Genomic DNA, 17,741 nt, shown 5'->3' with positions numbered 1-17,741 from the left:
AAAGAAAGGGAATAAAAAGTGGTTTTAAAGAAATACCGGCTGAGTTTATTTCATTCATAAGGTATTTCTTATACGACCAGAACAGTGTCAGCAGTGACTCTATAAAAGCAGACATTCATTGAGATATCAAGGAGACAGCACAACAGTGCTCAAGTTATTCAATTGAAGGAAACATATTTTGGGGTCTGGTTTAGTGCAAGTGAAGGGAATCAGTGAGATTTCCAGTCAGCCCCCCCCCCAACCCGGCCCCATTTTGACTGTCATGATCCGAACCGTGAAGATCTGGAATTGAGGCACATTCTCCCAAACAGGCCGCATTATCAGTATCTCATAATCTTTCTCTCGTCACAGCTCAAAGTCACACGAGAACATGTCCCACATTGCCCTGCACTAAACCTAAAAGGGGGGTGGTGGAGATAGGGAGCCAATCTGACAAATAACAATGCTTCCATACCAAAAATAAGGGACTAGACAGTATTTTGCACCTGCAGCCATTTTGGATCACATATCAGAGCTCCTGGTGACTGGTGGAGAGGAACCCTATTAAGGATGCCTCCCCCGGGACAGGGAGCATCTGTACAGGAGAGATAAAGTGAGAGAGGATCTCAGGCTGGGAGGAAGTTGTAATCGAATTTCATTATCAGGACAACCACGATAGACACAAGAAGGATGCTGTTTTTCTACTGCAGCTCCTAAACTGGTCTGTCATCCAGGCTGACTGGGACATTATGCAACAGATTATGGATGAAAAAGATGGCAAACAGAAAAGAAAATCAAGAGATTCTTGTTTCCTTGAGCTGGCAACTAGTACCAACAAGCTCTGTACCAAGACAGACTGAATGGAATTATTGTTACCAATTTTTATGGAGGATGTTTTATATTTAGGTAAACATCCCTCTACTAAACCCTCAGCTGCTGTTTGCATCATTTTTGCAGCATTTGCTTCTCTTTGCCATCGTGCTGAAGACTGCAAGCAATCAAAATCTATGAGCTGGGATTTTCATTCCTGATGTTTTTACTGCTGAATCTAAAGAAGGTCGCAGGGCAGCTGGGGTCTTAGTGTGGGACGACTCACCACTAAATTAAACTTGCAGTAGTGGACTCTTTACATGCAAGTTCTCAAAGGGCAGTTTTAATGGGCAGTTAATGATGTTAGATGATTTTCCCTCCCTATAAAACAAAGTCAAATTTTTGAAATATTTAAAACTCTGCACTGTTTACCAGTGTTCATAACACAAACAAAACAAGAGACCACTCATAAAAACATTGCTCCATTGCTCTAGTAGTGGTGACCAATCCAAAAATCACTTTTAATTGAGGGACCTTGGACTTCACCATACACACTTGTTAAGAATATGTGGCCCCATAATTCTGAGGGCTAATAAAAAAACTCTACATTCATCACTATCTTATTTTTACCTTCTTTTCTAACATTTTCCACTATTTCAACTTGCTGTCTTTCTTTATAAATATCACCTGTCTTCCAAGTGCAGCAGTGAATTTTGTGGATCCCAGGAAAAATCCTGAGATGCGTAGTTTGCATCCTGCAGTGAAGATAGTTTAAGAACCTGCATGGTTTCCCCAGTCACTAACACGAAGCGAGCGTGACGTGGAAGATTAGATAAGATGATGAGGAGGAGCAAAGGGGAGCCGTGCACATGTTTGATCGTGTTAAAGTGTCAGTGTGATAAGAGAGGACAGGAGAGAGGAAGAAGAGGAGACGAGTGAGGATATTGATCAGATTGGAGAGGGGGGGGGCGGAAAGAAGAGAAAGCCTCAAGTGAAAAGTAAGTTATGACTGGAGAGAGAAGAAAGAGATAAAGTGAAAGATAATGAAGAGGAGAAAAAAGCATGAGGGAAAAGACAAAAAAGGAAACAGGAGAGAGAAAATATTGAGACTGCACACCGAGAGGAAACACTCAGCAAGAGACAAAGAAAGAAATTAAGTCTTTGCACAAGAGAAGTGACAGAGGAAGCGTTACAGGAAAGCAAAGAGCAGGATCTGAGTGAGAGCCAAATACTCATTTAATCGGCTTCCTCTCACTGTGCCGACCTGCCGCTGCCCTCCATATTACCATCAAACACACATTCACACCCAGAAGTGGTTCAGTAAACACACATAGAGGTAATGTAACAAATCTTCAGGAGGACACAGAATCTCTTCCACCACTTAACATCTTTTTCTGTGAAAATTGAAGCACTCAGGGTTGCTGTTGCTCATAAGATTAGAGCTTTCCTGAATGTTTTTATCACTACAAATTACATTTGTGTTTCCCCCAGCCAGTGCTCACAACAACACACGAAAATCATCAACAAAACAACAGCAAAATCTCTGTCGTTGTCCTCTCTTGATGATTAAACAAAATTGTGCATCACAGCTGACATCTGGTCAGCAGCACTGCAGACAGTATAAACTTCATTGGTGCGATCAGATGGAGAGAAAAACACACAGTTTTAGATTTCGTCGGCTTAGTGTAGACACACTCTTAACATTTTATCAGTCAGCCGCTCTGAAGAGAACAAAGTCGTTTCCACTTTATATCTGAAGGCTACTTCTTTTTTTGTTGCCTTTTCTTGATTAATTTGTAGCTCAGTACAGAGAAAAATCAAGCTTTTGAACTTTTCCACCTTTGTAGACAGCAGCTATTGTAATGCAAAAAATTGTGGAGCACCACACTGCCGGTAATCAGAAAAGACAATAAAAAATGCAGAAACAATTAAATTAATAGGCAAAGCAGAGAAAAAAGTTACTATTGCTGGTTTTGTGGCGATGAGTGACATACAGTATTTTGATAAGAGTCACAGGGATGCGACACCTGCACCAATGAGTAGCATGTGATTGTGTTTTTAATGACTTGATTTCCGTTTTATCGATGTAAAAATAAACCAAATGGGCCTCAAACTGAGTCTTCACTTACATCCTACAGTCAGCCTTCTCGGGAAGGAGCACTGCCTGCTCCTGCACATTCATATTATAACTGTGTTTCCAATCAGGGCTGTAAAATAAGCCTGCTGTTGAGAGACATCTGACAGGATTTTCTACTGAGTCACATCACAGTTGGGACCGTGAGTTGACTGTCACAGCTTTTCCATTTCTATTTTAAGATGCCACATGAAGGACTTACTTGTTATTATGCCACTGTGAGATAAACAGGGATGACGCACCCTGGTGCCAAGGAGAAGGAGACGTCACAGACAATAACTTAATGATCAACTTGGTGTATAACACATCTTGTATGACTGAATTTAGCTTATTTTTTTCTCTACCTGAAACTCAAAAGAATAGATCATTACCTACAGATGATATGTAAGGATTTTCATTATCATGTCATAAAATGAACCACTGCACCAGATCAGTGCAGCGAGGATATGGAATTACGCATTTGCGCCATTAAAAAATGCACACTTGCTTTACAACCTCGAGCGGAAAATCTGCAGATTCTGCAGTGATTGTTTCCAGTCCGATGGGCCTTTTTTTTTATCAGCTCCAAACCAAACATTTGATTGAGTTTGAGGGACATTCAAAAATACGCTTTGATGGGCGTCCTCCTTGAAATCTATTGGCTAAGCCACACAGTGCCTAGTTGCATTTCCGCTCGAGGCCTTAGTTGCATGTCATACGCTTCTCTCGCCATATTTTCTGACTGTATCTAAGCTATTAAACTGTCCAAGGACAGTGAAAACACCACTCAAAAAGAAAAATTGTGTAAAAAGAGCGTAGCCACAGACTCCAGACTGCATATCGATTAATACATGGTGTCCATCAAAAATAATTGATAAGTAATTATAAATATCACCCAGCACTAAATCCAGCAGCGCCAAATTACTCTGGAAGTATTACAGCTTAACATGATGCTGTACTCATAATGTAATATGGTTTACCCACAGTGAATGACACTACTAATAGTTATTGTTTTTAGAATCATAATAATATTGGGAACTAATATGGCATGCAAGAATTATTTCCAATTAAACACCATGCAGTTTTCTTTTTCCAAATTCAAATCAAGATATCACAGTCATTTTGTCACCTAATTGGGAACAGCTCCCCAGTGCAACATTAAACATAATCCAGTATTACAACAGCAAATTTTTACTAACCAACACTAAGGCAACTAGCTGTGTGGCCTTACAAAAAAAGAGACCTGAAAGAAGGTATACTTCCATTTAAATAACGTAAAAAGTTAAAAATAACAAATCATATCTGTGAATGCTTACAATGAATTGCTCCACGTCCCTCTCCATGCCCACATTAGGCAGATCTGGCATCATGTGGGCGACTACTTTGAAGCCGGCGTCCTTTGACAGGTGGAAAGACTCACATACAGCTCGCACTGTGTGTCCTCTGGAAGAAACACGCGTGTACAAATACACAAATACGCAGTTAAATTACAAAGCCTGAAGGTAAAGATATGAAACACTAATCTCTCCAGCACACAGCATCAGACCAGCTGATACCACACCACCTCCTAGCTACATCCGTCCCTTCATGCTCCACCCCCCTACCTACTGACCTGTTGGTGTCGCGGGCCACGTCTTCGTACACACTCTGGACTCCTATCTCCAGACGGGTGCAGCCGTAGCCCAGCATGTCACTGAGGTGTCGCTTCAGGCAGTAGTCGGGCCGTGTCTCAATGGTGATCCCCACACACTTGGTGTTACTGCGCTCAGAGTACCTGCAGGAGGAAACAGTTTCAGTCATCTGTTTGTCTTCACAGCTCATATCATTCCTTCTTTGATATAATACAGTGTTTTTAATTGGGCTATTTAGTGTTACCGACTGTGTTGCAGTGCTCTATTAGCTGGGATCATTTAGCAACATCAATTTACAAGCCGTGAATTTGCACGGCTCATTATCCAAACAGTTAACACTAACCTCACATTAAAGACATACTAATGCAACAAAGAAAACAAATGATAGCATAAGAAAACGTTAGTAGTAAAAAATATTAAATGAGATGTTAATGAGTGTTGACTTTCTGTCAAAAGCAAGTTAAACGCCTAAAAGATTCAGTCATTTATGAGTCCTGACTGATGTCAACGTTGTGTTTACAGCTTGTTGCTGTCAAAAGGGGCTCAGCACCTAACATCCAGTGAAGGGAAATATTAATGCTTCAGCATACCAAGACATTGGCAGTGCACAAAGCAAAGTCCATAAAGACATGATTGGATGAGTTTGGTGTGGAAGAACTTGACTTGCCCACACAGAGTCCTGACCTCAACCCCATCCAACACCATTGGGATGAACTGGAATGGACAGTGTTAGCCTTTCCTACGTCAGTGTCTGACCTCACAAATGCTCAGCTGCATGAATAGCGGAAGCTGTTATAGCTGCAAAGCTGTCTGTGTATTTAGAATGCAGTGTCATTCATGACCTGTTTGTGTAATAGTCAGATGGCCCAATTTTGACTGTATAGTGTACATTAATGCAGTTTTGAGCTTGCAACACTGATGTGGATAAGCCTAAAAATGGATAAATAAGGGTTCTGATCAGCCAGTCCAGTAATCAGTCCCCTCAGCATTGAGTCAGATGGACAATAGACAGGGTAAATTATATTTGAGTGATGTAAAATTCTGAACTGGTGTTCATATGTTTCTTTCATTTTACTGGAGAGTAAAGCACATGTACGAGGAGATTATGAGTCATTGTGTCAGTCATCAACAGACCCCCCCCCCCCCCCCACACACACACACAGTGTACATGTACAGATGCATATATACCTACCATTGAGCAAATAATGTCCGTACAAAACATATTTGTCCAATTCCTGAGCCGCATTATCGTATATTACATTCATGTAACTAACACTTTTATCCAAAGCTACTTATAGTGCATTCAGTGCAATGAGTGCATTCAACCATGAGGATACAAGCCATGCAAGTAAGAATCATGCAAATATATAAACTTCATCAAATATGCTCAACTGCTGCATATGCTACATTTATACATTAGAGCAGTCAGCAACTGCCAAGAAGGTCCTCCTGTCTTTACACTGCTTATATCAGCCTCCCTTCCTAATTCCCAAAATACTCAATTTGCATCAAGTATTAAATAATTGGGAAAGAAATTACATTGTATGATCATCAAACCTAACCTACTGATCCTCTGCCAACTCTGAAGCTTTGGAACTGATCACCAAACCAATTTGACCTGTCGTATGAGCAGTGCTCAAGGAAAAACCATTGTGTCCAGGAAGGCAGCAGGTCTGCTGGCTAAAGAAGCAAAGGAGAAGACACAATGCGATCCTTCGTTTTTCTTTAAATGTAATCTTAAGACAGATTCTGAACTTCAATTCGGTCCACCTCTGCTTCTAAACTTATTTGAGTCACTGATCAAAAATTGGAGAAAAATTGGAAAAAAAGAAAGAAAGAAAAAAGCCCACAATCGAGCAAACAGACTCATCTCATCCCAGCACACCAGCCAGCTGTCATTTTCTCCACTCCAGCTGCTCCAATGACCATTAGCTCTCCTCATGCTAGCTAATATTCCTTCTGATTCTGTATCTGCTGGCAATAAATGTCCATCTTTTACAGTCTGCTGGCTGATTTACACCAATTACATGAGTTTATGCTCCAGAGAGGATGATCAGCTTGTATGAGATGAATCAATAAAAAGTCTATTATCTCAGGCGATTATCTGGAGGTGTCTCGCTGCTGTGATATGATCAGGAGTGGAGTGAGCATGGTGAGAAACGGAGACGTGAGCATCATGCAGACACACTTTCTTCGAGATGCTAACGCACATCACAAGTATCTCACACACACACACACACACACACAGAGGTAGAGATGGGAGATGCCCCCAGTCAAACCAAGCGCCTCCTCCTTCACAAACTGAGCAGCTGCAGCCACAATTACCCCAATCACAGCATCTTTGCGAAGAATGCTGATAGCAGAGCAGGGCAAATTCAGGCAAACTCAGCCTACTCACACATATTGGAAGAGACACACACACTCACGCAAACTGGTCCTTATCAGAGGTAAGGGAATTAAATGGCCCTTCGCTGACAAACAAACCGCCTCAGCCCTGTGAAAATGCCATTACTCGGTCAAATCGTCTGGATGACGTCTTCAACTCTTCAACAGATGAGGATTTCTACTCTGTCTTCTCCAAGTCATCTGAAAGGCTGCTACTCATCCATAGTTAGCAGATGCGCAGGCCAATTTCATTCAAAGACAGCCTAACTGTGTGAGAAATCGATGGAAGTAACTGAGGAGGAATTATTGTGAGCTTCGTTCCCTCCTGAGTTCTGAGAGGGTTCATTCAACAGCTTTAATGTGTGCAGACAATCATGTGTTAGCTTCCTGTGGAATGTTTGGTGTTAAGTTGTGGTAAAGTCAGTGAAATAGCTTTTTGGTACTGAGTCAAGTTGTTTATCAAAGAAAAATACCAAATGTTCTCTGGTTCAAGCTTCTCCAATGTGAGAATTAACTACTTTCCTTTTTTCTACTGATTTTGAAAAGAAAAGATGATGAAAGTGACATATTTCGTCATTGGAGGGAACTCACTCCAATGAAATTCGTGCTCTGCATTTAACCCACCCAAGTGACGTGCACACACACACAGCAAACCCGGGGCAGTGGGCGACCGCGTGCAGCGCCCGGGGAGCAGTGGGGGTTAGGTACCTTGCTCAAGGGTACCTCAGCCATGCAAGCTCAGTCTCAGTGACAAAACAGGAAATTTAAAAAAGTGTCCTGTTGAGCTCAAGGATTTTTTTGCTTGTTTTTTAATTTTCTGAAAACATATTCATCCACTTAAATAAATGCATATGTGTAAACTAAAAGACTAATAGATTAATAACAAAAAAAAGCAGAAAGAAATAAAACTGCCATAGCTGCTATTTGAAGCTGATGTAAGTAAATCTGGATGATGCCAATGACTGTCTTACAGTACTGGCAGTGGGGAAAAACTGTCGAGCAGCAGAGGAAAGCTAAATGAATAAATATAGAGCAAATGTTACAAATAGTAGAATAGCTCCCTCTGGTGGAGACTATTTTTAAATATTCTAAGACATGGTGCTTGGTGGGGGCAATGATTAAAATGTAGCGTATGCATTTCACGTCGGGTTCAGGGTGGCTCAATATGTCCCAGAGAGCTGCCATTGTCCAGTGTCATGTCAGTAATAATAATAAGTGCTAACCCTAACCCTACATTTCATCTAAAACTGCAAATCCCCTCCTTCCACAAAGAACACAGCACTCTAATGTGATGTGTCATTGGCACAAGACAGCGGGGCAGACACAGGCTGAAGGCGAGTTACTGCGTACCTGACGGCCTCGGCCACGTTGTTGGACGTGTGTCCTGACAGGGCGTCGTGTAGGTTCCTGATGAAATAGTCTCGATACTCCTCAGGTAGAGACATGAAGGTCCCGCCCATCACAATGAACTCCACCTTGTCCACGCTGTGACCCAGCTGCTTCAGCTGTTCATCACACAGAATACACACACACAAAGTTTTCTAATCAGTAACAGTCTGATTTGGCCATATTGAGATATTCAGTCATTTTATTGGCAGAAGTGAAGCAAACTGAATAATGACATGTTCTCTACATTAACAGTTATTATCATTGATTATATCATGGAAAAAGCATTGCAATTATAACTTGAGCAGCAATTGCACAAAAACTGATTTCCAACCGCCAAAACTCTTGAAAAAGATGAGACTTGTGACTTGAGACTTGTGGCAAATTGAGATTCAGATAGCACAGATTTTTACATAAACTGTTGCTTTAATCAGTGCTCCATTAGACTAATGTGGCCATAAATTCAAATAATGACATAATTGGGGTCAGATCTCAGCAGGCGTGTAAAAACCATGACGCTCATTACTGTATACTAAATATAATATCACTGCACAGAAGCTGATTTGAAAGTTTCAGCAACGTCTTGTGAAAAACTGCACGGTTACTAAACAGAGGCAGGCGTGTCAAGACACTAGAATAGATCTATAGATCAATAGAATTGATCTTTGTGTGAAGGTAATACCAAGCCAAGCCTAAACTGAAGGTCTACTGAAAAGGCAAAACAATGAGCATCTACACTGCAGGGTTACACTGACCTGCTCCACCCGATGTCTGGTCTGAAGGTAAGGGTCATAACGTGCTCGGATTGCTCTCATGGACGTTGGCTATCAGAAAGAGAGAGAGGGATGAAGATGATTCAAAACCAGTGGAAAAAAAAAAAACATTAATAATTTTAAAATTTGTTTGGCTTTTTAATGATGTGAGAAATTACACCACTAACTGTAAAGTCTACAAACAAACAGAAAAGCAAGAGTCCCCTGACGACACAGTAAAAAGACAAATACAAACGCTGCTGGATCAAGTGTAAGTAATACATCAAAGTTATGGTTAACGTTGCATTAAGCAGGGTGAATGTACAGAGAGGTAAGCACATCTTAACATGGTCTAGTCCAGAAAACACGAATTTCAGTGGAGTATTGTGTGTCTGTCAACCAGCAGAATGGTGGCCTTGTTTGGGTACTCAGACTGAATGACAGTAGCTCACCTCATAGCCAGTGTAAGACTGTGTGGAGTACTCAAAGTCTGAGTCTGGTCCACCAGGACAGTAGCTGCCAGAAGAGAAGTTCATGTATAATTACATTACACAATAACTCAATAAACACATAAGAAAACTGTAACACATTAGCAATGAAATCTGAATTCGCTCCTGAAAGTTTCCAATTTAATGTTGCAGTTTCTGTGCTTTGACTTGTACATAAATTAACATAATCATATTTTGCTAACAGCTGCAATTAACAATATTCATGTCAGTCTTATAAAAGTGAAAAATTATCTGCAACAAAATGAAATCAACTTTAAAAAAAAAAACCAGCAACACTTACACACAGATATTTCCTGTAAAGCTGATGTGGGGGCATCGATGTGGTTTACACATCACAGCCACAACTGCAATCTGCCACAGAAACAGAAGCGTTGAACATATGAACTAATGAACTACTTGTCTATTCATTAGAGGTAAACAGGTAACAAGGTATCTCTGATGGGTGCAGTTTTCCTCCTTTCCTAAATACAGTATAATCTACTAAAAAACAATTTTGACAATCACCATCTCTTTCAGTATGCTTTCCTTCGTGTCTCTGCTTCAAATAAATCCAAAACAGAAAGAGAAGCTAAAGCTTCTATATAACCGCAATAAGAGAACATTGTCTTGCTTTTAGACATGTGGCTCAATCACTCGCTTAACATCCATTTTCATCCTGTCCTATTTTGTTTGTTCAGCAATCAACTTGAAGGAAAGTGTGAGGAAATGTGGTGAAGTTTAACTGCCAATAAATGAGCCAATCACACTTCATTGTACTGAAGAGAAATTTTTCATGTGACTGCAGTTTTTTTGTCTGGTGTGAACTACTATTAATACTGAGGTTACAGTCTTAGAGAGGTCAGCATTAAATTGCTGTCATTACGTCAAAGTGACAGACTTCAAGAGAGAGAGCCACGTACCCCGCTGGCAGTGCGAATGGGTTTGGCCTTCAGTTTGGGCACCAGAGCACGACGGTACTGTGGAGGAACAGCAGCAATGATGTCGACCAAGCGAGGCTGGGCTTCAAGTCCATATTTAGCTGAAGTCTTAGTCTTCACTCTTTTGAAAACAAATAAGATAAGAAGACAGGACTTGATTTTTAAAATCAATGAAAATAAAAGGTGAATTAAAGAATTCAAATGACTGGCTATTAATCTTACAGCTTGTGGAAAGGAACTGTTATTTGCACACCAATACACATTTTCAGATTCATAAAGAGAGGCTTTTGATGCTCATTTCAATATTTCTAAATGCAATGCAAGGAGTACCTGCACACTGGAATCACATCTATCTAATTCAATTAGCAACACACACACACACATATTATACGTATAAAACACACATTTCTGTGAAATGATTAGTGATTGGAGATAAGTATAATGTACAGATTACATTACCTCACATATATATACAGTATATATAAGGCAATATATACAAAGGTATACAATAAGTTTTCCTTCATACATCCTGTATGTACAGTAGCTGTAATGGCAGTCTTGTGGTATGTAGTTTGAACTTGAATGTCCACACTGGAGAAGACTTACTTGTTGAGATTAATGTCTTTGCCGTCTTCATGGGCCTCAACCAGCTGCTTGATGACATCGGCAATGGTCATCATCATGAGCTCAGCTCGGCTGAGATCACCTGGCAAATAAATCAGCATTCAGTACCGCGAGATGACTATTTTAAGAGTACATATATACTGAAACACAAAATGAAAACAAAGCCTGTTTTTTACAAACTCCAAGGAACGACTAAAGTCAATTTTAGGGAATATACTGAGAAACAAAACAATTCACACAATCCATCGTCCGTAACTTAATGAGTTAAAGCTCTAGCATGCAGTGTTTTCAAAAATAGACCAAATCAGAAATATAATTAAAAAGTCATACACAAAGTTATGTCGCTGTCATCATATAATAAGACGAATGCGGTTATTTAGCATTAGCAACAAGCTACACCTAGCCAGGGCAGTTCAGAAAGTCTTTTCGGATATTTTTAGCACTTTGTCACACACTCACTCTTCTTCTTTGGCTTCCCCATTTCTTCCTTTAGGCTCACGGTGAAATTTCTAAAAATTGGGTGTGTGTTTGAGGAATTACATCTGTTTTTTCAACCCCACAAGGCTGCCAGGAATAGTAAACAACTCCACGTTGCGTCCAAACACGGCTGCTGCCGTACGGCAATGGAGGCCGTCGTAAAGTGGCGTAAACGTGCCTTCCCCACCTGCGGCTTATCAAACTTGAGAACGCGTCCAAGGGTCGAACAGCGCTACATTTCTCACTCTTTTATATCAACTTATGTAGCTTTCATTGAGGATATTTGGTTAAACTGACATTACTGACTTTTCCATTTTCGAGAAAAAGCACAGACTTGTAGTGCATGTGGGTCCACACTGTGGCGCTGAAACCTCCCTTAAATCAGTTGTGCAAGTGTTGCGCGGAGCGCTACTGTGGAACTTGGAGAGCTCACTAAATCTCACAGCAAATCCCTTTAGCTGCCAGTTGACATGGCTTGACTGGTCTCTGTGGGAAGTTTCAGGAAATGCAACAGGTGGAAGAGCCGAGTGAATGAACTGTGTACTACTGTAAGTTTCTTTTAATCTTACGAATACAATTCAGGGTTAGACAGTACACTGTTCTGGGGTCAGTTACATTCATCAGCGGTCATTAGGAAAACATTTGACCTCTCTGTATGTTTGCTGTTCTCCAGCTCTCGTTAGCGTCCCAGGCTAACTGCTGCATATACTTGAAGAAGGTGTCTGTGGGCGTCGGACAGGGAAACAACTGCGCAGTTCTTCTCACGGTTCGTTCACTGCTCTTAACATAATAGTTTTTATTTTAGCTTGCAATGTCTTCATAGAAGTTTTTACACGCTGCTTGGAGCTGGGTTGAACCAATATGCGTGTTGTTGTTATAAGGAGCAGTCAGTAGCTTACTGTGTCACGCAATGCAACTGCGATGTTAAAATAAAGTATAATTAAACTAATACACAATAATGTATAATGTTAATAAATGGTCAAGTCATGTTTTTAGGCAGAAAAGATTGAGAGAGACAATAACTGTCTGGAAAGGGGCTCTTCTAGGCTGGTGTGTGGCTTTTTGGAATTTCTTTGATGAGACAGTTTTTGGGAAATAATCTAACGAATATACTTGTTACATTGTGGAGATAGGAAAATGGGGTGATGCTATGACACAGGAGGAGTGATGGGAACAGCTATGTGTTGAGAGAAAGAAAAGAAACAATGCATGTAGGGTAATATGAGCAATTGAGTAATATATGAATACCATCTCCATGTTGTTGTTCTTCGCTGCAGCAATAAAGTCTAATGTACACTGAGCTCTTAAAATAGTTGTCTTATTTATTGAATTGCACCAAAGAGCATATGTGATAGAAGATCTGAGCTGTTTGGCCCAAAGTAAGTTTTTTCAACTTCCACGGGATGTTTTGTGAGATATAATTTGAATGTGTCATCGACATAGTTTTGTCCATTCATTCATTTGCTACAGGTCAGGTGGCACCATGGATGACAACAGCCCCAATGTTTCCAATGTAAAGGTCGCTGTTCGCGTGCGACCAATGAACAGAAGAGGTGAGTACAATGTCACACAAATCTTGCGACAGACACTTGTAGCAGTTATGAGTGGGACCATAGAGCCACTCATTAGTCTGTTTTTCACAGGTCAAACAAAAGTTTTTTGTCTTTTTTTTTTTTTTTTTTTTTTACAACTAAAAGGTCTTGTCAACAGTGCAGCTCTCTCTCGGTTTGTGGAGCCAGGGTTAATTTGTAGTTTTCAAAAAACAATAGAGGCTGCATTCTTGTTTTACAGAGTTTGTTTACCCAGTCAGGCTCTGAAAAGGTCTATTTCACCCCCCTTTGGAAAGGTCTTGGCTGAAGTGCTGTGGGAGTGGAAAAGGGAAAATATGGACTGGGACAGTGACATCACATCCTGACAGAAAAGGCACTACAGTGACATGAGTGCCGGAATTTCAGTGACATTAACATCTGTCAGTAGCTGAGCAGGACTGAAGTGTCAGCTGACAAGTTTCCTTCAACTTACCTTTAATTTAATATATCGCCTTTAATACCTCTCAAAATAAACAGTGGAAAATATCACGACACGTGCCCTAATTCCTGCTCTGACAGGAAGTTTCAGTGCTGTCTTTGCCTTAAAAATGTGCTGTAGGTAGGAATGAGGAAGAGACAAAGGAACTTCATTTTTCCTTACTCTCTGCTCAGGGAGTAGTGAATTGGTTGTTTGCACGGGCGAGCCCTGGATGAATCACCACCAATAAAACCTTTTCCTGCCTCTCCATGTTGGGCTGTTTGTATTTTGATCATGAGGAACTGGCACACTGTGTGTGCCACCTGTTGTCCTGTGACAAGTGTTGTTTCAGTGACTGCTAAGGAAAGTTATGATGGCCAGCACGTACCTGCTCTGTAAACTATTTGAACAGTACATGACAATGATGAGGGAGCCCTTTTGCAAACGCTATTTTGCCCAGTTCACCTGTCAACCGTCCCGTACTACAGGGTAGAGGCTTATTTTTCATGCTATTGTTAAAACACATCCCTTTTCTCATTGACCTATGTTTCAATCCAGAAAGAGACCTAAAGACAAAATGTGTGGTGGAGATGGAGGGGAACCAGACAGTTCTGCATCCAGCTATCACCAGTATGAACAAAGGAGACCCCCGGTAAGCTGTAAAGAGTTTCACGAACATTATTACACTGTCATGAGTTTAACGCAAAACCATTCAACTTTTGAGAGCTCAGTTATTTTGTAGTTTTGTTAGTTTTATTTTATTCTTTTCCACTGTAGCAGGTGCTAACCTTTTTTTGGTCCTGGGCTACCCACAGTGAGGTCACTTTGGGTAGCTGCATTATTCACTTGGCTTTGTCTCTTATCCATAAAACATGTTTAGCAAAGCTTTGGGTTTGAGTAGCTGTGATATGAGCGAGAAGCCAGATCCAAGCAATGGCTCTGATTACTTCAGACTCGATTAGACAAAATAAAGATCACCCTCTGGTTCTGGTGAGGAAGGCATTTATGACTCATTAATGCTCTGTTTAAGACCCCAGACTCAAAATTTAGGAGACCCTGGGACATCACTTGGGACTTGAGCCTGCACTTGTTAGTCTTGACTTGAGACTTGACTTGACCTCATTCTTTACCTCTGAAATAGTAATTTGTCCAAATAATTTCAGTTCGCGATCTGGTTACTGTTTTTTTTTTTCCAGAGCTTTGACAATATCACACGGTTTTCATCAGTGGTTGTTTGAAGTTACCTCAAAATGCCTTTTTTACATTTTTGATTGCAATGACCATTACAGTTCCACAATTAACTACTTCAGCCATTAGCATCATGGAATTGTTATTATTTTGCACATAGAATGAAAATTATTATACAATAATCATATGTAAGAATAAAGTAATATCACTCCTCAGCCTTCCAGGAATTGGCAACACTGTACAGGTACATCTCAAAGTAGGATGGCACTGGAACTGGAACTGGATTAACAGGAAGTGAATCCATTTCTTTGCAGTGACACGTTAATGTTTTACCCCATAAAGTGTGTACACATTCATTACAGTTTGTCGAGTTCCACAAATTTAATTCCCTCAGGATTACTGGCAGATGACTTTATACAGACTCTAACCAGTCAGTCTGGTTAGCACCCAGTTCTGTTGACAGTGCTCAAATCGATCCTTCTCCCCACCCATTCGCCTTCTGTTACATCTTCCCATTCTCCCTCCTCCTTCTCTGTCCTTCATTCCACTCTTTACAAAGGGTGTGTCTGTTCTAGCTCAGCCCTGCTCAGGTAGTCCAGCTAGGATTTAAAGGAATATGAACAAAGGAGAGGACACAGTCAAGATTCAAGACTAAGAATATGAGTTACAGTTTATGCATCCAGTTAGTTTAGAAATTTGTCTTTGCATTAATATAATGATCTCAGAAATCCCATCAGAGCAGTGCATCAAAATGATAACAAATTAATGGCCTTTGTGGGTTGATTGAGTTAAGATGAAAATGTGCCAGTGGGCATGTGTCTGATGTCCATTTGCTGTTGTCATACCGGTCCAGTCCTCTTTCCTTCTTGCAGTCAGCCAGTGAGTCAGCAGCGTAGGTGGATGCTCCCTTGAGTGTTTGGGCCCTTCTCGGGTTACCTTGTTCGGTAAATATGCCTCAGGGCAATCCCCTCCAGACACTGGAGTATGAAACTCTCCCTTTGTAGAAGGAGAAAGTCTTATATTTCATGGTTATCCTATGCATATTTTGTGTCTGTGTGTTGTAGCGTGTCTCTTCTGCCCTGACATGCTTCAGCTGTGGTATGCTTCCCCTTTGGGGTTCAAGGTGAACAGGTTTTACAGGCTCAGTGCAACACAGATTAACACAGTGGGAGAAGTAAAGTGATTCTGAGCAGCAAGTATTTTTAACTGGAGAACATCAGTCTCTGTATAGAGGCACTCTTGGTTAGTTTCCTAGACTGTATTATGAGCAAAACCTGTGTTGGAGAAAGAGCATTCCCCAAGGTTACTGTTAAGTCAGCTCATTGCCTGACAGGTTTAACTGAACTGCAGCTTGAGCCTCAGAGGTTGTTATGTTACGGCACCCTCGGTAGCTGCAACCAGGAATACAGCAGGGGTTGTCAGACCCTCAAGATGGTAGAAATTAATGAACCTGTGGGTCTGCTTTCCTAAATGGAGCCCACGAATAGGGCCTTTAAAATTATAGTTTCATGGATCCCATTTTAGTGCTTATGCTATAAACAAACCTTAAATTGTTGCAGGAATATTTATCAGCCCCTGCAGAGTAATGCTTAGAAAAGAAGCTATTTTTCTTATCAGAATATGCCTTTGACAAGAAGCCCTCATTTTATCTGTTTATGGCATCACAAACATCCTGACTTTGAGAACTTGGGTGTGTACAGAATCTGTAATATGTGACCATCCACCCAGATGGTTGTGTATTATTCATAGTTAAAATCTGGAATATTCTAGTAGTGTAGGCATGTACATTGTTGGTCATGGATTTGCTGACCTACTGTCCTCCTCCCTCTCCTTTAGTGACTCCTTGGAGCTCCTGGCCTCTGCCAGTTATCTCAGGAATGTCCAGGACTTAATGTTGCTCTTTCATGGAACAGCCAAGTCTCACACAGGGAGGCCTTGTTTCATTACAGCCCCCCCGATGTGTGTGGCCATGACTAAATTTGCAGCGTTTTTCTTTACCCACAAATTGATATTTCTGCCTGAGTGAAGACTGTGTGTTTTGAGTTTTGTATGGTACGACACTTCAAAGAAGGCTTCCCTGGAGACTGGGTACCTCTGTTTAAGAATGACTGATTTTAACATATCAAATACAACAATCTGTGTTTCTCTGATTTTCACATTTTAGGTGACCAACTCAAACAGATTTACCAAAAAGATGGCATATTTTTGAAATTACAATTTCTGTCTTTTAAGTGGCTGTGTGGAAATGCTTTTGAAAATCCACACTGCTCCAAAACTTTGGCAAAATTGAGTGTTCATGCACATTTGTTAGTTGGCTGGCATTAATATTGAATACAGTATGTAGTCTCATGGCCCTCAGTGTGCAGCCACCACATACACATTTTCAACTTGAGGGATTCGAGAACTATCTTCATCCTGAATGCTCGATGGCCTCAGCTACAATCTGCAGAAAGGAGGTCAGTGAGTGGCTGAATGCATACTGAAAGGTGCTGTTTTCTGGCCACTTGGAGAAAGCGGAAACATAACGCTAAATACACCTCTGGCAAATTGTCTTGTTCTCAGTTTATATGGCAAACGTGTTAGCAAATAGTTTTGTGCCTATTTACAGAACCAGCAGACATAATGCAACACTTACGTTCATTTGAGTCCAATATTCACTCTCCTTTGAACTCTGTTTTTGGTCTTCACCAACTCTTTAAGGAAATATCTGGCTCTTTATCTGCTGCATAACCAGATATTTTCACAAGCCTGCTTAGCCAGTTGCTAACTTTGTCTCTCTTCATTTGGTAATATGGAAGAGAGGCAAACAAAAGGGTTTCTGTTTACTAAAAACAGGTGCCTGGAGCAGCAAAAAACAGCTTTAATGAGATAGTGGTGAGACTGAACCAAAATAGTAAAGTTGGGGGCCAGGAAGTCAAAACAATAAGCTTATAAATGCTAAAACGTTTTGTTCTTGAGGTGAT

The 17,741-nt window shown here is 40.7% G+C and overlaps 2 protein-coding genes across 9 annotated transcripts in view; one reads left to right on the top strand and one right to left on the bottom strand.

The window, feature by feature from the left end:
• Positions 1-11,802, bottom strand: part of elp3 (elongator acetyltransferase complex subunit 3) — a 28,252-nt gene extending 16,450 nt beyond the window's left edge. For both annotated transcript variants that reach the window (XR_006841649.1, XM_046373175.1), the window contains exons 1-9: positions 11,566-11,802; positions 11,089-11,188; positions 10,465-10,603; positions 9,846-9,916; positions 9,509-9,572; positions 9,060-9,128; positions 8,269-8,423; positions 4,515-4,676; positions 4,219-4,345 (exon numbers count right to left, since the gene is read on the bottom strand). Coding sequence is in view for 1 of the 2 variants with exons in the window: in XM_046373175.1 (XP_046229131.1) it covers positions 4,219-4,345; positions 4,515-4,676; positions 8,269-8,423; positions 9,060-9,128; positions 9,509-9,572; positions 9,846-9,916; positions 10,465-10,603; positions 11,089-11,188; positions 11,566-11,587 (909 nt within the window). In the remaining variant the exon portion in view is untranslated. The remainder of the gene's footprint in view (positions 1-4,218; positions 4,346-4,514; positions 4,677-8,268; positions 8,424-9,059; positions 9,129-9,508; positions 9,573-9,845; positions 9,917-10,464; positions 10,604-11,088; positions 11,189-11,565) is intronic.
• A 2-nt stretch (positions 11,803-11,804) lies between these two features.
• Positions 11,805-17,741, top strand: part of LOC124050525 (kinesin-like protein KIF13B) — a 32,553-nt gene continuing 26,616 nt past the window's right edge. For all 7 annotated transcript variants that reach the window (XM_046373168.1, XM_046373172.1, XM_046373170.1 and 4 more), the window contains exons 1-4: positions 11,805-12,131; positions 12,257-12,349; positions 13,054-13,136; positions 14,149-14,242. In XM_046373168.1, the coding sequence (XP_046229124.1) occupies positions 13,067-13,136; positions 14,149-14,242 (164 nt within the window). In that variant the 5' untranslated portion in view covers positions 11,805-12,131; positions 12,257-12,349; positions 13,054-13,066. The remainder of the gene's footprint in view (positions 12,132-12,256; positions 12,350-13,053; positions 13,137-14,148; positions 14,243-17,741) is intronic.

Source organism: Scatophagus argus, chromosome 19, assembly GCF_020382885.2.
Source record: "Scatophagus argus isolate fScaArg1 chromosome 19, fScaArg1.pri, whole genome shotgun sequence".
NCBI lineage: Eukaryota > Metazoa > Chordata > Actinopteri > Scatophagidae > Scatophagus > Scatophagus argus.
Note: the sequence above shows the minus strand (reverse complement) of the source record. Positions and strands in the feature narration are given on the sequence as shown.